The sequence below is a fragment of the Opisthocomus hoazin genome, chromosome 6, assembly GCF_030867145.1.
Source record: "Opisthocomus hoazin isolate bOpiHoa1 chromosome 6, bOpiHoa1.hap1, whole genome shotgun sequence".
In the NCBI taxonomy this organism is placed as follows: Eukaryota; Metazoa; Chordata; class Aves; order Opisthocomiformes; family Opisthocomidae; genus Opisthocomus; species Opisthocomus hoazin.
Window position 1 is genome coordinate 65,415,260 of NC_134419.1, and position 23,973 is coordinate 65,439,232.

Genomic DNA, 23,973 nt, shown 5'->3' on the forward strand with positions numbered 1-23,973 from the left:
TACCCTCAGACATGTCAATAAATAAAACAATTCTTACATTACAATGCACCTTTCCAATTATTATTTTGCCCCAGAATGGTTACACAAGAGTTATGCCTGGCTGCAAATACATGCTCCCTTTGCCCTGACGTGGCAGGAAGGAGGGAAACAGCCTCGACTCTTACAGAGAAAGAATATGAGAACTCAGCACTGTAAATCTTGGCAGGTTGAGGGGGAACACACAAGTGCCTCCACCCCCATTCTGGGGCACTTGCTTCCACAGGAGAAAAACGTATTTAAAACAAGGTACGAGAGAATAACCGTCTAGTACAATGATAGCTGATTAGATTTGCTTTGCTACTCCATGCAATACAAACTAAGTCCTATCACCGACTTCTCCAGCTGTGGTGCAGACCCACGCATCAGGCTAAGAAGTTACGCACGCACTCACACACCAAAAACAGTGGGGGCAAATGGGCTTAACTGTTGAGAATGTGCTTTCTCTTAATAAAAAATATATTAAAAATAAATTCCAAAACCTAGTGATGGTGAAGACACTGCTGAAGAAGAAAGTAGCTATGGGGCCTCAGCTATGTGTTTCCAAACAATCCAGGCATTGCCGTCGGGCTGGCTGAAGCCTGCGTGAGCAGTCTGCAGTGGTTGGCTCCCTTCTGGCTTGCTAGGCAGTTCCTATAAGCTGTTCCCTTTGTTTTTGCTTGCTTGTCTGTTTTACAGTGACAAATGCGATTGCAATACAGAAATTCAGGGACTGAAATGAAAAAGGAATGGGTCATTCTGGAGAAATTCAGACTGGTATTTTCTCCTTTCCATTTAAAAAAACCTAACAAAAATAAAATAAAAAAATAAGAAGTTAGTAGTACTGATACAACCCTCCTGCTGCTGTCGCCTTTGCTCAGTGACATCGGGGCATGCTGGCGCACACACACACACACAGGCAGCTCTCAGACACTCGGACTCAGAAAAGCGAGTTTAGAACCGAAGTGAGTCTTCGGAGGAGACTGAGGACAGGTCCCAGGGCTAGAAGCTTTTTCGTTGGATGGCACGAGCTCCGTCTTCTTCATATTCCTTTTTCGAAACCCACATTTTCTTAAAGGTGTCCAGTGAGGCCAGGATAGAGCCCCTGGGGAGAGACAGGCATGCGACGGGTTAGAGGAAAATGCGGGGGGCACTCTCATCATGCCTCTGCAGAGATGAACTGTTTCTATTGTGTGACACATCAGGAAGGTGCTGAGGCTCCCAGTCATCTGCAACAGAAACACTCTCCAGACATCCCTTCCTCTCCTGTTAGCCCAAATGTGCTGGCACACTACAGAGCCTGACACCAGCCACCCCGCCCCAACGACCTGCTGATGCTGCTCCAAACACCAGCTCTCGTCACACAGGACCTGGTCTCACTTTCTGGGATTATCAAGCTGAGTTTAGCTCTCCCGATCTGCAGCAAAGACATACACAAGAGGGAGAATGTACTTAGAGCCTCTGCCCTAAGGAATGTGCCACCTACAAGCTTGGACGTCAAGAGCGGCAAGACAAGGAAAATGAACAGGTCCTGCAGGAGACTTAAGGACAGAAAAGGCTAAGGGGGCCGGCAGCGCGGACGGAGTCAGCTCAGTAACCACACTGAGCAGCGCGCAGCTGAACGATGAAACCCTCCTGACACACAGCAGCAGAAGGGACAACAGTGAGAGCCAACAGGCTGCACCTCCCCAGCCCCCATCCCACAGCAAGACGTGTCACGGGGCAGTACATACCCAATCCACGTGGAATACAACCTCTCCTGCGGAGCTGATATCTGGGGGAGAGAGAGAGAACCAGTCAGTACCTTCCCAGTTCCAGCCTGCTCCCCTGGCACGCTGCCCCTGTTTCACTACAGCCGACAGCCAACAAACACAGGTATGATACCTCCCACCCAGCAGCCCCCCGCCAAAACAGCCACTGTGGTCCAGGATCCTGGACAGGGGTCGTGTTGTCAAGAGGAGCCACGTCCTCAGTGACCAAACCAAACAGATTTTCATCACAACAGCAAGCACTGTTGGGCTGTCTCAAGAAAGCCATTTCTGGTTTGAAGCAAACAGCAGCTGCACTCTCAGCATGGTTCTTTCAAGGGGGCAAAGGCCACAGAACAACACACAGAGTAAGTGATAACCACCAAAGGGATTGCTCCTACCCTTATTTTGACGTCCTTCGGAGCCAGTTTCTTGACTTCACTCAACAGCCTGTCACCAAAGCCTGAAAGAGACAGAAAATGTGCACTCTGAGCCCTTCGGCAAAATCCCAAGTTCCATCTACTAACAATGTGGACACGTCCTGTGCAGTCCTATTCAAACATCACACTCCAGGTCTCGCCAAGAGACCAGTCTGGAGAGGCACAGAACACAGCCCGTGAGACAATGGGACTCCGTCTCCCTCGGGCAGACCTCAAACACTGGCACAGCAGGCTCTAACCCTCAGCAGCAACTTGAGACAAGCAAACAAGATTTTTAGCTAGGACCACAGATGGGCCAGTTCCCTCCCCCTTCCCCGGGCATTTCTCCTGTGTCCAGCCCATTGGTACAGGGGAGCAGGGTTTGAACAGGAAGACCAGGACCTATCTGGAGATGTCCACCTGTGGAGAACAGGCTGACAGGTTCTGGCAGAGGGTGTCTGTAAGTCGATGGGGGCCAGCTGAGCCCTGAGGGAATGGGTAGAAAGCTTTCTGCACACGTGTAGCTGACACTTCATGCAGTACCAGGACTGCTGGACTTGCACACCAGAGACCTAAAGGAACCTCAGGAGATGCAAGATCCTTTTAGGGACCTAGTCTCAAATATCCTGAGCTACAGCAGCAGGGATGAACGCACCTATTCAGTCCGGACACAGGCAGAGTGATTGGAAAAAAAACAATAAAAGCCTTTCGGGCCCAGAAAGTGATGTACAAGGGCAGAGGTGTCTCGCCCACCCATAAGGGTATGACTAGAACTCAGACAATTAGACAGTAACCCGCCCTGAGTGAGCAGAGTTCCCACAGGACAAGTTGGGTGATCTAGGTTATCTTCCCAGTTTCAGATGAGAAGGAAGTAAGAGATCAGGTGTGTCCCAGCCTGCTGGAAGAGGAGAGGCAGGAACCTTTGAATAGCGTGGAGCCTCCAGACAGCACGATGTTGGAGAACAGCGTTCGCCTCAGGTCCATGTCTGATTTTTGAATGGCAAAAACGAGCACCTCGTGGAGTCCTTCACATTCCTCCCCTATCAGGTCTGGATGGAACAGGAGCTCTGGGGCTCGGAAACGCGCAGGGCCGATCTGCAAGGTGAGAAGTTAGCACAGAGGCGAAGAGAGTGCGGTGTGGCTCTGTTCACTGCCTACAGTTTGGACTTGTCTTAGGTGAAACTTCAGAGTAACGAAGTTTCCTGGACATTCACGCTGCATCACTAGGTCCCGAGTTAACTCCAGTTTGGTCTACTGCTCCTAGAAAAGCTGCTATTTCCATTTGGCAGATGAGAGAGATGAAGAAACTTGCTCAGCCCTGTACAGCAGGTCACTGGCAGAAAAGGGAGCAGATCCCCCCCTGGTGCTGGAGGCAAGACCTGTATTTCCCCTCCTTCAAACATTCTATAGAGGGCTCAGTCTTTTGAGGAGTATTCTTAACTCACTCTTCAAAGCAATTGTTTCTGCACCTCTAGCCAGGACAAAAGCCACATACAAACCCACTGCTGATTTTACAGGGAGCTGATTACTACCCACGCTCCATACCTGTCTGCACAAAAATTTGCTAGATCAGAGCCTGCACTCAAACAGCTCAGAGTCCCCGTGGTCATGCTGCATTCTTACCCAGGAATTCCAGTACAAGTTGTGAGGTTTCTAATAATGTTTTCTTCCCCTAAAAATTCTAGTGCCAAGTCAACAGCCTGGAATTAGTTCTGGTCTTTTAAAATTATCCCCTCCCACCTAACACCACATTAAATTTCCCATTGCTAGGCAGAAGGTTATTCTGGAAACCCCATGCTTCACATCAGGAAGCCTCTGAGAGTGGTCCTTACAAACCTCAATAGTGCTCCCGTCTGGCAGGTAGTACTGAGCCTTCTCGGTCTCCAGAGTCTCATCCTTCTGGGGGTTTATTGACAGGTAGCAGGCACGCTGCAGAGGAAACAAGAGTCAGGGAGTGGAAGATGAGAAGAGTAAACCCTAACGCCTCTGATAAAATACTTTTCTCGCTAATAATCAAAATCCATGTATCCCCTTGGGGAGGCCAATTTAAACAGTATTTCATGCTGGGGAAAAGACCTTATGGGTTCATAGTGGGTGAGATACCAATTCACGCTACAGCTCCAGATGATGATTAGAGACATCAAGCATGCTTACATCCCCTCTTGCTTCCAGCTCTCTCTTACTGCTTAGAAGTTACCTGCCTCTAGCACAAGTGGGTAACTATCCTGTGAGCACTTCCTGCCTACTGTAGGGCAAAGTAAAACACGCATCTGAAACACTTTTAGTGACATTAACCTTGTATAAAGGTGGGCTCAGGTAAACTTCCCAACAGATTAGGAGCATGAACAGTGTCCATTATTACATTTCAACAGGGTAAACAGTAACTAATAGCTAACAGCAAACATTTCTTAACATGATCCAAGCTGCTCACTTCCCATTGCCCACCTCCATTTTAAGTTACAGGAAACAAAATAATTTGACTTTTCAAACCCTGTATTTTCTATTCCACGGTAAGCTTTGCTATTCCAAATTGTTATCATTTGGGGATTAAAAAGAAAAAAAAAAAACACTATCTAAACAGAATCATAGAAATGTTCCGGTTGGAGGGAGTGTCTTGAGATCACCTAGTCCAACACCCACACTCAGGCAGTGTCAGCTAGAGCAGGCTGCCCAAAACCACGTCCAGTCACACCTGGAGTACCTCCACAGATGGAGGATCTACAAACCTCTCTGGGCAATCTGCTACAGCATTTAACAGCCCTCACAACAAACCAAGAAACAAGAGAACAATGTTTGCACTGAGGTAGGTATGAGTAAGGGTTCTCCTTGTAAGGTAACTTCTCCTGTAGACTTTTCAATGTCCCCAAATCTCCTTCCTCATTTTTTCCCCTTTAAAAAAAAAAAAAATTAATATCGAGTCAGACAGACTCCAACAGACCACAAGCAGCTTTTAGGACTGAGAAACTCTCATGTCCAGATTCTCAGCTTTCTGCTTGCCATTGTGCATTCAGGTTGCATATCCAAACTTCTTCTGAGGCAAGAAAGCTGCAAACACAAGTAGCCACACTCAACCCCTCAGATTTGCAAATCAAGTCACAAATGGCACCAGCATCAACAGAAATCTCACTGCAAGTTCCAGGCACATATATCCTAGAAATCTGCAACACTCGCCAGCTACAATTAATCTTAAAGCAAAAGGTGTAGGTTGGAAAGCGAGTATCAGGTTGTTTCCTCTCTTCTTCAGCAGTCTCACTGGGGAGGGGAGTCAGCAAGCAAAGCAGGACTTGACTCACTTTCCCCTGCTCTTTGTTTCCCTACGTGTACATAGTCCAGAGAAAAGACTGCACTGGTGCAAGACTTTGCACTTAACAGCCAGCACAATGCCTTTTAATAGTTTCATCAACCAAGCTGCAAAGGGAGCCTTGCCCATTTATGAAAAGTACAAGCGTATTTCTGAAGAGTACGAGCCTCTCGCTTTGTCCCATAAGGCCACTACAACTGCAGTGCAACTGATGCTTAGTACAAAACCGGCTTCTTCTGAAGCAAAAAGCTCTCCAGCAAACCTCTGATCACTAGCTCTTCTGATCCACACGTGTGCAGATACTGCAGCATCTCAGTTTTTTAATCCCATTCAGCAATCCACACTTGCAGAACAGAGAGGAGCTACTGGGTTAAAACCAACAACCCTGTGAAGTCTCCTGCTCTGGGCAACAGGCAAAAGCCATTCAGGTGTACATGCACTGCTTCTTCAGCACAGCTACCCTGAGCCATGGTCATGCAGAACAAGCATACTATTTCCATTATGGTCCTTCGCCGGTAGGTCACAGGCTCAAGAACAGCTCATTAACGCTCTGAAGCCCTGACACAGGCTGCTGACTCAGCCCAGGGTTATCTGTGGAAACTGTAGCTTGTGATGGGGGCTCACAGCACGGCAGCAACTGCCAGGCATCAGCACACAAGTCACAGCCAGCACCGATCTGAAGACTGACCCCGTGTACTGAAGGCATGGACATGCAGGTGGCCCCGAGCCACACACAGCCTCGCTGAAACCAGAGAGCAACCCAGCTGTGTGAGCACAGCGATGCCGCAGAGCTGCTGTGAGCAGGCACCAGCTCGGAGCTGCTACTCACTGTCCCACCTCAGTCCTCCTCTCTTGGCACACAACAGAAGCCACGGTAACTGCTTTGCTAGGGACCTTAACCATGCCCTTCCAAACTGCTGCACAGCTCTAAGGCCACTAAACACCCCAGACCCTATAAAGAGGGGAAGCTTTTGTGAACATGAACGCTGTGAGTGAATTTTTTCACGGAGTGGAGGGGGCGGGGAAAGCAACCTGCAGTATCCCACTTGTGATCCCTACCTGCCATGGATTTCACAGAGCCTTGCCCTGGAGGGTAAAGGAACACTAGTGAAAGATACCATCGTACCCTGAGAAACCACAGCACAGACAAAGGCAAAACAGACTCTGAACCACCAGCCTGTCTTTACCTCCATGTTAACAGCCCCTCAACAGGGATTAAATGCGACCTTGACTAAGTCTCCCAGAACACAGGATGGTTGAGGAATAAGGGACTTCTGGAGGTCACCTTGTCCACCTGCCTTCTTCAAGCAGGGTCTCCTAGAGCAAGTTGCCCAGGACCATGTCCACATGGCTTTTCAATATCACCAAGGATGGAGACTCCACAACTCTATGGACAACCTGTGCCAGTGTTTGATCACCCTCACAGTAAAAAAGTTTATGTTCAGGTGGAACCTCCTGTGCTTCAGTTTGTGCCTCTTGCCCTGTCAGTGGACACCACTGAAACTAGCCTGGCTCTGTTTTCTTTGCACCACCCCTTCAGACATTAATATACATCAATGAGATCCTTCCCAACCTTCTCTTCTCACAGCCCAACAGTCCAAGCTCTCTCAGCCTTTCCTCAAATGAGAGATGCTCCAGTCCTTTCATCATCTTAGTGGCCCTAGTCTCCCTCAGGTAGATAAAGGAATGAGGTGCAGAGCTAGGCAGGCTTGCACTTCGCATTAGAATTCATGAGTCACGACTTCCCTTCAGCAGAAATCCCTTCTTGGATAAACACAGAAACAGACAGTACATCACCTCCTTGATGGTCTTGACAATCTCAAACTCAGAAGTCGTGTGGAAGTCATAGCCTTCCTTCCGGAGATAGAGACGCAGGAAGCGTGAGACATCACGGCCAGCAATGTCAATCCGCATGATGGAGTGTGGCATGGCAAAGCCTTCATAGATGGGAACCGCGTGGGTAACGCCATCCCCGGAGTCCAGCACCACTCCTGTAGTCCTCCCAGTCGCGTAGCTAGCAAAGGGGCAAACAATCAAGTCAGAACAAGCAATTCAAAGTGACCCCAAGCAGCACACCCAGGCTCAACTCAGGGAGCAGAGATTTCAGAGGCACAGGGGCTAAAAAACACCGCCAAAACCTAGTTCTCATCATAGTTCAAATTCCTGTAAACTCTTTATTAGAGAAATTAAAATTAAGTTTCAGGTCTTGCTTGAGAAGGGGATAGCTCAGACATCAGTGTGGTCTTCCATGGTTTTTTTGTTTGGTTTGTGAAAAAATGGACTTCACAGCAACATTTCACAAGCACCAATCAAAGACAAAAGACACTTACAGGCTAAGCACAGCTTGCATGGAGATGAACAGTGCTGGCACATTGAAGGTCTCAAAAAACACCTCAGCAGCACGCTCTCTGTTCTTGCGAGGGTTTAGGGGTGCTTCCGTCAGCAGCACAGGATGCTGGTAAAAAAAAGAAGGAGCCATGCTGCAATAACTGGAAGGTAGCTAGATGTGTGTTTCTGAAAATTTCTGCTTATTTACTCACTTTAGCAACCACTGGTGCAAGAGGACAGGTAGAAGAGAACAATTTCAGCTACCGAGCTGTGTTAGACTGTAAATAACCTCTAGTAATTTGGGAGACCAGCAGGGTTCTGGTCTAGTTATGAAGAAGTATTAGGAAATCTACTCTGTGAGCAACCCTGCCCTGTGAAGAACGAACAAGATGACTCTCAGTGCCAGTCAGCCAGGGTCTGTGTATTTTGGCTAATCTAAAAGAGGGTGAAGGCATAAGGTCTTAGCACAAGCAGGCAGAAATATTCCTACTCCATTCATACAACCTATCATTCCCAGTCATTTAATAACTTTTTGGTCAGCTCCTTCCAGACCACAGGATTGTGCTTTTCTCCTTCCTTACTTCAAACAATGTCACTGCTGAGTAGATAATAAGCCTGATGCGCAGGAAAAACAGGAAAAGCCAGAAGCACTTGGCCTAGGACAGAATCATTACAGAGAATGTGAATAACAAATGCTGAAAGTCAGATTTTCAGTCAGGCCAGAACATTAGATCTGGGGAGGAATTGTGCTTGGACACTTCTTGTGCGGTATCTCCTGAGAGGTGAAAGAGCCTCATTTAACAACAGACACATTTAGAAAGAAGAGCAGAGGAAAAGTCCCAAATTTTTCCTGGAGTTCCAAGGCTCCTGGTGTTATACACACTGAGTGATGCCTGTGCCTTTACGTAATGAGGTATCTCACCTCCTCTGAGAATGTCTGAAGCTGGTCTTTCGAATACACATACTGCCAAATGCGCTCCATGTCGTTCCAGTCCTTCACTATGCCATGCTCCATCGGGTATCGGATCGAGAGGAGACCTCTGTGCTCCTGAGCAAAGAGAAAGCACAATAGAGCACACCTGTCAGACTCAAACTATCACATTTCTGAGCACTATGACTTTGATTTAACGTCAGACTCACTTATTTTCATTCCACTAAAAGACAACTTATCTCTAGCATATAGGGCAAAAACTGAACATTAATCACAAACATCTCTCCCAGAGAAGTATTCATGAGATTAAACAAGGCCTTTTTATACCAAGTAGGAAAGTCTGGCATTTGCAGAGCACATTCCATCCTAACACTTTTCAAGCCAACACACAGACACCTATCAAATGGTATCTTTGTTCTACCATCTTAGTCATGATATAAAACGTAACAGGGTGGTACTGGGGAATGTAGTTCGGAGGGCTCATGAGAAACGTGAGACCGTGCAACCACATGACAAAAGCAGGACCGTGGAAAGCAAGCTTCTTGCCCACACCAGGGAGATAAAAGGCAACAAAGTGGGGCCCATTTCTAAAGTTCACAGTCAAAAAGATGGGGATGTAACCGTACAGACCTAGAAGTAGCCCAGAAAAAAGGAGAAATATAGAAGGACTTGGGAAAAAGGTCTGTGGTCAGCAGGTTAGCACAAGAATTTCATGAAGCTTCCCACTCCACCTCGGACACACTTAACAGTGACAATCTATTCTGCTACTCAGATCTACATGCTGACACCAAGGAGCCACAGCCCTTTTAAGGACAACTGCTACAGCTCCTCCTTACAGCCGCATACTGAGATAGATGGACAAGTACAGTACACAGGTTTTCTTACCTCGGCCTTTGGACCAATGAAGATGTCCCCTTCTAAAGCACCAGCCATAACACGAACGTGCTTTGGTCTGCCCACACTAGAACAGAGGCAAGAGTATAAATCCTTCTAGAGAGAGCTCAGATGCACCCAAGAATTAATTACTTTGTGTTCCTCTCTGTCCTAACCACTACTTTCTGAAGCGATGGGCAAGTCTAGGGCCACTACCAGGTGCAGACAAACCCAGGTTTGCTCTGAGTTAATCTCAGAACCAGAGGTGAAGGGAACAGACTGTGGACAGTTTGGAATTGGCAGGACATAAGCCAGCTGAGTCTGGCTGCACTTTCCCTGACGATTCAGGACTTATTTGTTCCAACAGTGCCTGTGGTGAACATGGCTACACTGAGCAATGTGGTCTGAGCTGACAGATCCGCATGGGGCTGCCTGACCTTAGGTAGGCTTCTCAGATCAGACATTTATAGTCTCATATCCCACCCCACCATACAGAACACATTGCTCAGAACACAAATGTACTCATTAAAAACCCACCCCATCGAAAACAAAAGCCAGTGACTATTCAGAGTTCCTGATCCAGTAGTCCTCCTCCCAGTAAAACTCAGAAAACTTCCAAGGACATTTGGCAGGAATCAAGACATCAGACCACACACCAAAGAAATACAGAGGTTTTCACACCTCTCATCCCAACTTCGTCTTCTTCCCAGTCCTTCTCCTCATGTCTCAAGACTAAAAGATCCTACTGCTTTGGTTGGGTGATGAGCCTGACAAAGTGATAGGTCACCTTTTATTGCACATCCCTCCCAGAAAATCTCAAAGTACTTAATAGCAGAGATCTCTTCTTCCTGATGCTTCTGTGCAGCAGACACAAAAAGAGTAACTCATATCTCCAGTTACAAAATTAGACCATTCTTTCCCTCTATGTATCAAGGAATTGGTACATGGCACTAAGAACTTACCAAGACCAGCAGAATACTTACTAGTTTGGAAAGCAGTATTTCGGTATTTGATCACCTGCAAAACCTGCCTTAATCACACCTGAACCCTGTGGGAGGAACAGATAAATACATGAGCTTATCATTTGTTCAGTCACCTTCGCAAGTTTTAAAGGAGTAGCAAAGTACATCAGCACTGCCAGCTCCTCTCCTTTTCACTAGGAATAAAGCTCCCCACGGACCATTCTCCAGGCAGGGCTGGGGATGGGAAGGTGCAAGCAGGCCAGCTTGGCCACTAGAGAGGAGAAACCAGCACCCTCCCCGGCAGCGACATATCATGCACGGCACAAACACCCAGAGCATCCTGGTGCTGCTCTGCGTACACAGCCAAACACCGCTCTGTACAGACAAGTATTTTTCTACGTAGTGCTATTGCTGGGGATGCAGGAGGCTAAATCCAAGCTCTGCAGTTTTCTATCGATCTTAAATACTCTCTGGGTGGAGGAGAGCACTCCAGAAAGCTGAGCAAGAGCACCTGAACCCTGTCAGCTTCAGGGGCCACTGCTAAATGGGGGAGGATGAAGGCTGTAGGCCTCTCGGAAGCAGCAGATTTGGAAAGGATGGAGGGAGGGTGGATAAACTCAGAGAAGGGAGTGAAACCTGTGAAACAGGTTGGAGAGGAGACTAGGGGAAAAAAGATCAGGTGGTGGATAAACTGGCTAACGCTAAGGAGGCAAGTCACAGAAATGTGGTCAGAAAAGACACTGGAAACGAATCCAGACTGGGGTCTGGAATGAACAAAAGTGCCAGTCAGACAGCAAGGGGAAGGACTGGAGGCAGGAAGAGTAGCTGACAGGATAGGGCTTGTTTAGAAGGGACAAGGAAGAAGCGATTAGGTATGGCAGTCAGAAAGGCACAAATCCAAAAAGCCTTCTGCAGCATTCAAAGCAGCACAAGCAACAAACACAGAGCGAGTAAAGCCTAAAGCCAGCCGCAGGGAGGCCCTGGCAGGGAGTCAGTGCCGGGCATCTGGCCGCACAGCTCCCATCCCCGTCAGTATCATCCAGAGGCATCCTGGGAACCCCATCATCAACTTGGATCTGTGCTGACTCCTTCCCCTCCTCCATTTCCTCTCCCTGCACGAGGGAATGACATCTTGAAACAATGAGCAGCTTGCAGGAGTACCCAAGTTTTGCTAAGAAGCGGATTTTCGCAGGACCTCCTTGGATAAGCCGTTTCACTGCTAATCCCAGACTACCATGGGAGCAAGCTCTTCCACAGAAAGAGAAGCAGCTCCACTTTATCGCGTACTCGGAGCAAAGCATGTGAGTTTGCACTGAAACCTGTAACCTGCGAAGTGCCTGTTCACTCTCAAGGGCTCTGCAGCAGGACTGCTCTGTTTCTGAGGCCAAAAAGACATTTTGGCTGCCCCAGAGCATTTTAAAACTAGCAGTGATGCAGGTCTTCCACCGCTTTCCCCTTCCCACCACCTCTGTGTGGGTCAGCATCACCGCTTTCACTCGGGGGCTGAGGCCAAATGAATTGCTCAGGGCTCTGCCAGACAAGCTCTGGCTGCAGCGGTTTCTGATGGTGCCGTCCCAGCAGCCTGCCCTGTTCCAGTGCCAGAGGTTACCAGTCAGAGCAGGCTCACAAGAAAGGAATGCGGGGCGGCCCCAGCCTCGCCAGCTCACAGTCCATTGCATTATTCCCAAGCTACTTTCATCAGCAGTTTCAGCTGGGGTGCCAGGCTTTGCACAGAGCATGTGCTCTGCCACCGGGGCCAGGGCACTCCTGCCTTAAAACTGCCATAGTCAGATTTGCCAGGATGCATCTGTAAGAGACGAGTATCAGGAACAGTCTGAAAACCAGACCTAGCTAGTTATAAAAGACAGATCACTCGAATCCTCATGCCCTGACAAACGCCTGCAGCCAGGCTGGCTGAAGCAGCACACCCAGGCTGGCACCGGGGCAGGACTACGACTGCTCCTTCCCGGCAAGGGGGACTCGGCTCCAGCTGCATTCCAAGGTCTGCACTAACAGGTACTGGTGTGACAAAGTGGCCTGTGAAGTGTTAAAAAGACTTTCCTGTAGACAGACTCTTTTCTGGCTATTTGCTTCAAAGCGAAGCAAGGAATAAAACAAAACCACTATTTTGATTTTCCTTATCATAGCTTATAAACAACTCTATACCTGGGAAATAATACCATCCTTTGTCAAACCTTATAGCAAAAAAGTTGAATCAAAAGCAGTAACATAACCACATCAGAATATTGCACTTATTCAATATTTTATGCAAGATAATGACTGATCTTGCTGCCAACATAGTCTGCCGCTGGGAAGTGGTTTCAGGAGAACAACGATGCTCCTATTTTAACGCAAAGATCAAAACTTCCTTATGCCAGGCCAGAAATTACCCAGCGAGACCTGGTGAGATTCCCAGCAAGCTATGCATTTTAACTTTGAACTTCAATATGTAAATCTTAACCAAATGTGTCGGTAGTTCAGAACTCCTAGCTGGAGTCAAAGACAAATGACTGTTTTGAATGTGCCGGCAGGACGGGACTGGAGCGCAGTTGTGCTTCCAGTGCCTGGGAGTGAACCAAGCACAGCTGTTTGCTATCTCCGCACTACAAAGACCTGACAGCACCTTCTGACCTATTCAATTTTTCTTGAAAACATTTTACTTCTTTGAAGATGTGTGCACTGAGTAAATCTATTTATTACAGACCAGTCTGAGACTCCTATACAATGAGAGGAAAAGGTTTAAATTTTGAAATAACCCTAGCTGATTCATAAGGTTTAAAGTAAAGGCCTGTTTTTTCATCTTTGTTTCAAATACGAAAAAAAAAAGCAAGCATTCTCCCTTCTGTTATTAAAACTTTAAAGAATTTGAAAATGAACATCCTTCCACCAGTAACTAACCTGGGTGGGCTTTCATTCCATTTTGTTTTTTTGTTTGTTTGTTTGTGGGGTTTTTTGTTGTAGTTGGGTTTGGTTTTGTTCTTTGTTTTTTAAATCTGAGCTAAAGAATAAAAGAAGAAAGAAAAACTACATGTCAAATGTAAAGGTCAAGGAAGATAATCTCATGGAAAATTCTCATGAGTACCTTGAGGTAACTGAACATGCCTCTTATGCTAGCTCTGCAGCTAGTCAGTTATTGATTCATTCATCTTCACACATTCAGGACTCAAATTTAAACGGAAATTACCAAGAGACTCAATCTGCCATGTAGCACTTTTTATGGAGAGCACACAATTCATATTGTTGTAAAACTGTTTCATTAGATACACATTTTACAAGATCAAGAACAAACCAAAGACACAACGGCCCTTAGCTGTTTAAAATGCCACCACCTAGACTACAAAGCCAAATTTTACGCTCTTTTATGTAAACAGAGACAATTCCATGGAGTTCAAGGAATTTGCACTTGCTTAGGCCACAGCTGAACTACGCTGTTTGTTTACATGTGCATTACATTCATCAGGGCTCCCAGACCACTTATTTCAGAGAGAACTTCTTGGAGTGCAAGATGGGAACACAATTCTTTTAAAAATGACTTACTGGACAATGAGGAGTATTAAAGGTTGTTCTGAGGTACAGCTCCAGCCTCTCCCTGTACATTACAAAGCTCTCCCTGCTGAAAACTGAAGCTGAGCGCATTGTTTGGCAAGAGAAAAAACCTCCTTGTTGAGTTTTTAGCTACATGCACACCTTACTGTCCTTCTGGAACACCTCGAGATACTAAAGCAGGTCTGGGACTGGGAGGCTCTGGCTTGTTCACCAGCTCAGTATCTCATTTCACCCTCCCATACACACGCATACATGAGACGGGATAACATTCAGCTTTGAAAAGCTGCCTGCAGCTCTCTGAGGAAAAGCAGCAATGAGGCAGCAGGAACAGCGCTACCTGCTCCGTGCAGCTCCACTTCCCATCCTGCCTGAACTCAGAAGAGTACCAAAAATGCAGCATCACCACAAGGCTCCTCAGCTGACAGCCTGCCAGTGTTAAAGGCAGATGTCACAACAACTGCTTCATTCTATGTCTTGTACAGGGACGGGAAGGGAGGGAACTCATTTATCAGAGAGGCAAGAAGAAGAATTAGCTTTTATAGGACCAGCTGACAAAACCAGAAAAGAGTCAGTTGCTGGCACATGAGCCCTTCTTAAGGTCTGAAGCAGGGGCAGCAATCACTGTGCTAAATAACAAAAGGACATGCTGAAATTAGATGTAGGGTGGTATTATATGACTATAGCACAAGAAACCTCCTCACAATACCAGAGTGCTTGGAAATAACTTTAATGGTTAGCTAATCTCTCAACACCACAGCAGGGTCAGTGCTATTCCAGTCATTTCTGAGAACAATCAACCTAACTTATTCTTTAATGCCTCCAATAAAGATGATAACATGTTTTTCTCCACATAGTCAATTCTACCGCTTAATCTCCCCTTCCATTACATATTTTCCTTCACTGTCTAACCTAAATATTTCTGCTGTGATTCCAGAGGACGAAACAAAACTAAAACTGTATCAGAGAGCTCAAGTTGTAGAGAGGACATTGGGATCAATAATAAAGAAGAGGTCAGAAGTATAACTGGCTTGATCTGAGAAGACCTACAGTCATCCATCTTATGGGCAAAAAGCGCAATAGGTTGAGAAGTGCTAGGCTAGCAAGTCCACATGTCATACGGCAAAAAGATTCAGCAGAAACTAAGATTATGGAGAAAGAAGGGAGCACAACACTGAGTCTCTGAAACAAAATCTGAATCACTGGCAGTAGAGGTCAGAAGGGAGGAGCACGAACTTGGGACTCACTACACCGAAGGAGGCTGCTTCTGAGATGCCCTCCCACCTCTTCCTGGACAGTCCTTTCTCTTGGGAAGACAGCACGGATGGGACTCATCCGAACCGGACCCAGAAGTGCCTCACCAAGGCACACGATCACTCTCATTCATCTTCAGCTGCGCTGTTGCCCAGGCGGGCTGAAGGTCCGCTTTGAGCTCATGAGCAGCATTATCAGCCAGGAGCAGCCATCTGCGGCATCACACCCCGCTCCCAAATTGCAGCTGATGCAACCCGTGCTGGGAGCGGCTCCTTCAGCAGCTCTGCCTCCCGCGGGCTCCGCTGTGGGAACGGGCACCTTGGCTGCGGGCGCCGGGCTGGTGGTGCTGGCAGGAGGCGGCTGGTGCTGGGGGTGGCCGTCCCCCTCTCGCCGGGCCTGCGGCGGGGGGATGGCTGCGGGCAGCCCCTCCACATGAAGCAGGCAGCCCCTCCACATGAAGCAGGCAGCCCCAGGGCATGCTGGGAGTCCGGCCAAGCCGAGCCCACCGGCCCCCATTGTCCCCCCGGAACAAAGAGGAATGAGGCGGGGGTGCAGTCCCGCCTGACGGACAGCTCAAGCAGCCAATGAGTACAGGTGCTCTCCGCGAGGGTGGGGCGGGAGGAGCCCCCCTTCGGCAGGTAACGGTGGGCTGCCTCCGCTGACTGACAGCCGCCGCGGCCAATGGGGTCACTCCGCCCCTCTCAGCCGGCAGCCACCTCGGCGGCGGCGGCGGCCACCGCCCCCCACCAGCGAGGGGCAGCGACCCTCCGCCAGGTGACAGGCAGACATCTCAGCCAATCACGGCGCGCCGAACGCCGGCGGCCCCGCCCCAGCGGCGGCCTGCGAGGACGCAGCGTACGGCGCCGTATGAAGGCCCGAGGCGGTAGCCAGGCTGGCGAGGGGGGGGACAGCGGGCGGGGCGCGGCCGTCCCCGATGACAAAGGGATTGCGGCCCGCGGGCCCTTCGCGCCCTCCCAGCTCCCGGGACGCGCGGCCGCCCGCACTCACGTTGTCTATCACGACAGGCTGGTTCGCTATCACGTCGTAGGACTCCATGGTGAGGACCCGCCGCAGCCACCCGTCAGGGAGCAACAGCCCAGCCCTCGGCGGCGCATGCGCAGAACAGCGGCGCCGAGCTGCCTGGGTGATGTATTCCTCCGGCCGCGGTGCCTGCCGGGAAGTGTAGTCTGGGCCCCGCGCGGCGCCCGACGGGAAGGCGCGCCTGGAGCGGGGCATGCCGGGAGATGTAGTTCTGCGAGAGGGGACTGCGTCGGCGGTACCCACGGTCCGGGAACCGCCTTGTCGGCGTGACACTGGGGGTAGCTGCCTGTGCACCTCCGCCAAAAAAGCACTGGGTTTCATTCGGCTGCCTTCCAGCTAACAAGATTTCCCTCCCCTCATTTTTCTAATAGGAAAAGAGAAAAAACCCGATGGCGTGGCCTTCTGCAGAGGGGATCTGTCAGGGACGAAGGCGCTTCGCCGTCCCGTCGTCTGGTGGGCTCACCTCCGCGAGCCACTGGTCTTCAAGCAGCCGCTCTCGCCCAGTGTGACCCGGTCTCTCGAGGCACAGCAGCCAGAAAAGCAGCGTCGGTACAAAGAATGCACACAGCATGCATCCTGGTGCTAAACAACCTGTTCCCTGTCGTTTTCCACTTGCTACGTGTTCTAAAAGCAGTCTGAGTAACTGGGGACTGACACAGATGCTAAAATTGTATGTTTACTTGAAACTCTGAGCAACAACACTGGGTCCTGAAATCAGGTAAAACGAACTTTGAAATCAGGTAAAACAAACTTTGCCACCGGTAAATGCTTACGGAGGCTGATTCAGACCTCGCCTGTCTCATCCCGCGTCTTTCATGCGGACACTGGGACTCTTCTCCTGTAGTTTCTGCCCTTAGCCCAAGCAGACAGTCTCGTCTTAGGTATTTAGTGATTTTCATCATGTGCCTAGTGTAAAAGGGGGGGGGGGTTGTACGACAGGATGCAGGGGTTTAAATTATTTCAAGACCAGTGTTGTATCACCTCAGCAAACACCAGGAGAGACTCGTTATGTGTGTATCAAGCCAACACAGCGTTTCATACATGACTCTGTCACATTGACCTTCTCAGCTGACTGTAATTGACCTCTCAGGTGGGTGTCACAAAACGTAGTGTCACAGTAAGGGGACAAGCGAAATATCGCTTGTTGTGGGAAGCAGTGATTCACGAGAACGCCAGCTGCTCGCCTGCTTTCGCAGCGGATAGTCGTTTGTTTGCCTGCTTGCCAGCTTCTTGACTAGATGTGATCTCCTAAAAGCTATGTTGTAAACACTGATTTTTGAATAAACTCTCAGCTATTTAAGTGAGAAATGTGACAAGCAGGAGCACTCCTCCTATCCTCTCAGTGCTCTGTAGCTCATTTTTTATCTGTGCTGATTAAAACCCAGGACACTGCTCTAGCAAAGACGTACAGGACTACTGAACGCACACTGGCTCACACACACATACCAGGCCTTCCAGGAGGGCTGCAGATGTAGCTGCAACCCAGGAATGAGCCAGATCTTCAGTGGGGTCAGCAGGCAGGCTAAGATCCTCCATCAGACAGCCCTTGAACTTCACCCACTTCGCACTGTGTCACCGCTGCCTCTGAGGTACCTGCAGATACACGAAGGTGCATGGGGAGAACAAAGGCGCCGTGGGGGCTGGAGAGGGGATAAAGAGAGCAGTAACCAAGCCGTAAGAGCGGTAGTGAAGTAAATCAGGCTGTTAGCTGGCCGTGTCTCGGGGCACAGCCATGGTCCCGCAGAACCCCAGGGTTAGAGACGAGAGCTGAGCCTCCCCCCAGCCCCCTGTCCCGGGCCCTGCCGCCCGGGCAGGCGAACTCCAACCGAAGCAGCTCCTCAGCGGCTGCAGTCCACAGCCCCGCTTCTCCCGGTGAGGCGGGCGCCGGCCGGAGCGTCGAAGCTGGGGGCGGCTGCGGCCGGGGGAGCAGCCCCGGGAGGGACCTGCCCTGCTGTGAGTCCCCCGGGCCGCGGAAGGCGCCGGCCAGGCCCCCCCCCCCCCGGCCTCCGGCCCTCCGCGGAGCCTCTCCCCGCTCCCTACCGCCGGGCGACCCCTGAGGCTGGGACCCCTCCTCTTCCTCCAGGCCCACCCCGGTGCCGGTAACCTCCTGACCCCCTCACGCCCACGGCACCCCCCCTCTCCATCCCCGGGACCCCCCCCCCCCCCCGGCAGCTCCGCACCGCGGCCCCGCCCCTCGCTGTGCCCCGGCGCCGCCGCTAGAGGGCGCGCTCACGGCGCGGCACGGAGGGGGGAGGGAAGAGGCGCGGTCGGTCCTCCGCGCCGCGCGGCGCCATTGGCGGAGACGCCGTGTCACTCACCGTCTCCGGGGCAGCTGGGCCCGCCCCCTCCTCCCGCAGCGTCGCGCCGTGCAGCGCCGCTTGGGCCGGGCTGGGCCGGGAGCGGAGCAGGCCGCGCCGGGACGGGACGGTGACCGGACCAGCCGTCCCCGCCGCCGGGACATGGAGGGCGTGCGGCCTGGCGGGGGTCCCCCCGCGGGCGGGCCGGGTTCAGGCTCGGGGTCCGGCTCCGGCTCCTTCCCGTCTCTCTTCCCGCCGGGGCTGCACGGTATCTACGGCGAGTGCCGCCGCCTCTACCCCGACCAGCCCAACCCGCTCCAGGTCACCGCCATCCTCAAGTACTGGTGAGGCGGCCGGGGCTGCGGCCTGGAGGGGGCCGGGGGCCTTGTGTGGGGCCAGGGGGGAGCAGTGGGGCCCGGGGGCCTCGTGTGGGAGGAGGAGGAGTGGGGTTGGGGGAGGCTCGGGGGCTGCAGTGGGGCTGGGGTCGCCACGTGGGCTGGAGGGGGGAGGCAGCAATGGGAGAGGGCCGGGGGGCTGCGTGCTGAGTTTGGGGAGAGGTGCGAGAGGTTTGGGGGGTGCGGTGGGGTTGGGGATGCGGTTGGGTGCCTGGGATGTGTATTTGGGGGGGTTTCCTGAGGAGGATGCACTGGGAACAGGAGGAACGGTGTAGGGGGGGGAAGCGCTGAGGACAGGAGAGTGTTTTGGGGGTTTCTGGGGTGATTTGGAGTGTCCCTAAGTGAGGAGGGGCTGGTGAGGGCCTTGGCATGGGCAGGTCATGGGAAAAGGGAGTGTGTGTGTTAGTGGGGGGGCCCCCATGGAGGGGGGGGGGGAGTGGGCTGGAGTTTCACCTCCTGAACAGGACGTACAAGCTCTGTCTTCTGGCCTGGACTCTGGGGTTCGAGTACAGCTGATGCTGACCGTAATGAACCTGTGTTCCAGCCTCCAAGCTGGATGCGTGCCATGTGCGTACCCGTGAAACCCACAGGGCAGAGCCGGCGTCTCTCGCCCTTGTGTAGCCATGTGTTATCGCAGACTGCGAATCTGCTGCTTCCTATCTCTGCTGACACAGTGTCTGACACCAGTAACAGCAGTCGTTTATGTGGGAGAGTGGCATGAAGGAAGTACTTGGATGTTTAGCTATCAGGATAAGTGTCTAGCCCTGTGTGAAGCAGAGTTCCTTTTGCTTTTTGCTGTTGCTTTTCTGCTCAGACCCCTCTTCTGGGCCTAAGAAACACCATCAGGTCACCCCTGGGTGTTTGATGGACCTGACATGGACCAGTCCCCACTCCAGCACTTGGAAAAAGTAGAGTAAACGCTCAGCTTCTTTCCTTACAGTTCATTTTAACCTGTATGTCTTCATCTAGTTGAGTCCTGAGCAGCAGCAGGGTAACATCCTCCCTGTGTTCTGCTCTGACAGCCAAGCTATTGCTGTTGTTTTCCGAAGAAGTATTGTTTTTTGTGCGCTTCTAGCAAGACATGTGTCTGTTAGCCCTTATTGCTTAGGCGTTTTTCATACTTAAACTGATGCAGTGGGGCGGGAAAAGATGTTGCAAAACAGACCTCAAAAGAAGAACAATTTCTTAATCATCTGTGTGGGTCAGTACAGTGGTACTTTGGTGATGGTCTGATCAGTGGTTTTTTACACCTGTTTCTAATCTTAGACATTCAAGCTTGATGAGCTTCCAGTCACCTTGATTTGGGAGTCAGCATTTCTTTTCTGTCAACAACTTAACAAAATACTGACTACAGTGATGTAAGATTTGTGTCAGATGGAGGGAGATTTAGGTCTATAATGGAGGATGGCAGAGACCCTTGTTTGGGAAGAAACCTTGCTGCTGCTTTGCTTAAAGGTTTGGTTAGGGCTTCACTGCAATTAGAGCTCAAACACTAGAAAAAGTGATATTGGCAGTGATGGTTGGTTGCAAGCCAGAAGTAAGGTGAAGGCCTGTTTATCCTGGCATTTTCTGCTTAATGGTTCTTCTGACTGTCAGCTCAGCCAGCAGCAAGAGCTGAGAGCTTCTCTTGTGGAAGTTGGAGGTGAGCTTCCTACCGCTGTCCTGTGCAGGAATTTCTTGTGCAAGGTCTAGCCTGTGTCTATGCTGCAGGTACTTGCTCGCCCTTGGATAGCAAAGTTGGCAAAATTTGGAGGCTGGTTTTGTTTGGTAGAATGACTTCTGCCACCGCTTACTCTCCGCTAGTCTGTACTCCTCTGCCTGGGCTGCCAGCTATTAGTTGGTATACATTAGAAGAGGAAATTGCTGAACAAAGTTCCCTGCCTTAGGAGAAATATTGTAACACTAATCAGCTTTTAATTATACGTATCAGTTTCTCTATGGTTAACAGCAATTTTTTTCTGTTGTTCAGGGAGCTGAAATTATATTCTTGGGCTTGCACGGCAGAGCAGATCCTGGCTTCGTAATGTTGGAGAATCTGAAGAATCGCGTACCTATTAAATGAAGGGGTTTAGCTGTGTGGGTTGTTTCATGGAACTAGTCTTTTTTTAAATGCTATTTGCATATCTTGGGAGAGAGTTCGTGAGTCGGAACTTCTTGGAAGAGTTCCTGGCTATATTTAGAAAGGCCACGCGCTGAGAAGGGGTTTGTCTCTGTTGATATCCGATATCCGCTTTTATTTTTAAAATGTGGTTGAGTATCTCTAAGTGAAATATCTTGATGCGTAGAATTGCTGGTGAAAAAGTAAATCTGTACGTTCCTTTGTGGTAGGTTCTGAGATAGGCAGAATTCAGGCTGGACTGTTGGTCTTTCAGCACCTGTCTTGAATTTAGGCCATGTACTCAAAAACCAGTACGCTGACCTGTGGTCTGCAGCTGCTCGGGGATCACAGGCTACTTCTCTAGGGTTGTCAAAAAGTAGCTGTGAAAAGCAGTCCTGTTGTCAGCTGCTGGGAAGCGACTACAAACAGTCCACTAAGGACTTTTTGGGGTGTATGTATTGGGAATTTTCCAATTTTTTTCCCATTGTGGAGCTGTTTCATCTCTGCCCACTTTGGGTTTCTCCTTCCGCAGAAACTTCAGAGCGCTCTTAACAGCAGTCAGAAGAAGACTCGATGCAGATGCAAATACCGGGTTTCCCCCGAGGCTGCCCTTCTCGCTCCTGAATGAGCTCCATGAATAGAGAATGTAACAAATTTGTACTGTACCTCTGGCTTTGAAGTTGGGCTCTTCCTAATAAAATCCTCCAACGCTTCCAGCTCTTTGTGTGAACGCGTGTACTGATGTGTAGATTGTGATACGAGGTCGAACCCTGCAACAGCGGCTGTGGGTGGGAGGATGTACCACAGCAGGCATTAGCGGAGCTCAACTAGTTAGCGTAGCAGTGAAACCTGCCACCGAAACTGGATAAATATCTGTGCTGACTAGCCTTTGCCGAGCATTATTGCTGTGGGTATGTTACTAGCTGTGCTCCAGGTCGCTGGTTTAAAGCTAGTGCTGGATGCTTCTGCAGTCGCAGTGGTTTCGGAATAGGTGTATGGCTTGGATGTGTATTTTTAAAATTTTATCAGTCACCGCTGCAAGCTTTTTGTCTGAGTCTCTTCCAAGCCTACCGAATTTCTCAGGGAGTAAAGACGGTCTGTCTGGATTGTCGTGCAGCGTGTAAGCCGGTGGGTAGCTAACTCTGGCCAGGGCTGCTCCAGACAGGACAGAGCTTGGCTCTCTGGTGCTCTGGGTCCCCGGAGAGGCTTGGCCTTTAGGGAGAAGCATGGATCTGCTGGCAGGAGCAAGGGAGAGGTGTCTGGCTCGCCTGGTGCAGTCTAGGCAGGACTTGCTTCCTGTCTGTATCAGACCTGATGAACGCCATTGAGTAGCCCTGGGAGGAGCGTGCTCATGGATCAGTCCCTGCCCCGAAAAAGGGCAGTCTGAGGGTTTGTCTTGTGTGTTGTCAGTGCCTGTGTCAGCAGTGTTGCAGCACAGATCATTTGACATTTAAAGGGTTGTTAAACCTGGTTTAGAAGCAGGTTTTGCGCATGTGGGAGATGCTTGTTGCTTAGCAGGTGGAGGTGTTTTCTGTTCACGGCAAATCCTACACATCTACTCTGACCTCTTGCTAATCTCTCACACTCCTTTGCTGGTCAGCGTATTGATCTCCCTCGCTCTGGAGTCTCCCCAGTCTGGTAATAATTGTGCATGGCTGCTGCTGCTCACTGCCGATCCTCAGGGGAGAGTGACTGTCCTGGCTGAAATTGCTGCTACCTGGCCGCTTCCATCACGGATCTGGGAGTTACTGCTGTGGGGAGCCTGAGCGCTGGCCGGGGCATCGGTGCCACGCTCTGGATGGGTACCTGTGACGGACATCTTGGACAGCCTCCAGCACAACCTGGTGCCGGTGAGGAGGAATGGAAAGGCAGGTGGAGATGTAGTGTGTCGGGGAGACTTGTTTCTGAGTGTTTCAGTCTGTCGCTACATTTTGAGAACGGGTTTTCCCAGGCTGCCACTGGGGATCAAACCCTGCTTCATCCCAGGCTCTAACATGCGTTGCCCGTGCTCGCTCACCAGTTTGCTTTTGCACCAGAAGGATGATGCCTGTTGTACGAGAAGGCAGTGCAATTCTGACTTAGCCCTTGCCGATGGACCTCAGTGCCATTACCAGGGTGGGATGCTCACCCGCTCTGTCCTGCCCTGGTATCCTGGGCTGCATCCTTGAGCGACCTGCTGGGAAGCTGGAGCTGGCCTGGAGTCACCGTGGTGGCCTTACGTGGCTTGGAAGGAGAGAAGCTGTCCTAGGGAAAGTCACTCATGTTGGATACCCTGTCTGCTTTTTTTTTTTCCCCTGCAGCAGCAGGAGGGAGGCAGCATGGCACACTTGTGTAGAGTGCCCACAGGCCTTTCCATACAACAAGCGGATGTATTACTTTGTGCAGGCTAGGTGATGTTGGGCAGAGGATTTCAAACTGTGTCACTGTCACTGGAAATCTGCGCAGAGCGTGTAGGTGCCTTTTGGAAACAAGAGAGCTGCTCTCATGGCCTTTCCTGGCGCCGTCCTCCCTGCAGGTGATAAACCCGGGGAGTCCCGTGTGCATGAACTCTCCTTGGAGCCCACCCTGGAAAGCACCTTCTTGCAGGTGCTTTGCGTGTCAGCTCGACCGGGCGCTGGCCTCTCGCCAGGCCCGTGAGCTACCAGCAAGGGCTGGATTCAGCTGTCCGGCCATGGTGACTGCTTCTCTGGACAATCTCCTGTGGAGATGCCCAGGTGCTGCGGCAGTGTGGTGAGGCGGATGCAGAATTGCGAAGTGACTTCTTAGCA

The 23,973-nt window shown here is 50.5% G+C and overlaps 2 protein-coding genes across 3 annotated transcripts in view; one reads left to right on the forward strand and one right to left on the reverse strand.

Moving 5' to 3' along the window:
• Positions 1 to 14: 14 nt before the first annotated feature.
• On the reverse strand, positions 15 to 16,500 carry ACTR1A (actin related protein 1A). Its single transcript, XM_075423623.1, has 11 exons — positions 16,383 to 16,500; positions 10,599 to 10,663; positions 9,628 to 9,703; positions 8,734 to 8,859; positions 7,814 to 7,938; positions 7,281 to 7,497; positions 4,019 to 4,111; positions 3,103 to 3,277; positions 2,165 to 2,226; positions 1,749 to 1,789; positions 15 to 1,120 (listed from the first exon to the last, which is right to left on the reverse strand). The coding sequence occupies exons 1-11, from the start codon at positions 16,428 to 16,430 to the stop codon at positions 1,018 to 1,020; spliced, it is 1,131 nt and encodes a 376-aa protein (XP_075279738.1). The 5' UTR covers positions 16,431 to 16,500; the 3' UTR covers positions 15 to 1,017.
• Positions 16,501 to 18,778: 2,278 nt separating this feature from the next.
• Positions 18,779 to 23,973, forward strand: part of SUFU (SUFU negative regulator of hedgehog signaling) — a 100,617-nt gene continuing 95,422 nt past the window's right edge. For both annotated transcript variants that reach the window (XM_075423626.1, XM_075423627.1), the window contains exon 1: positions 18,779 to 19,056. In XM_075423626.1, the coding sequence (XP_075279741.1) occupies positions 18,875 to 19,056 (182 nt within the window). In that variant the 5' untranslated portion in view covers positions 18,779 to 18,874. The remainder of the gene's footprint in view (positions 19,057 to 23,973) is intronic.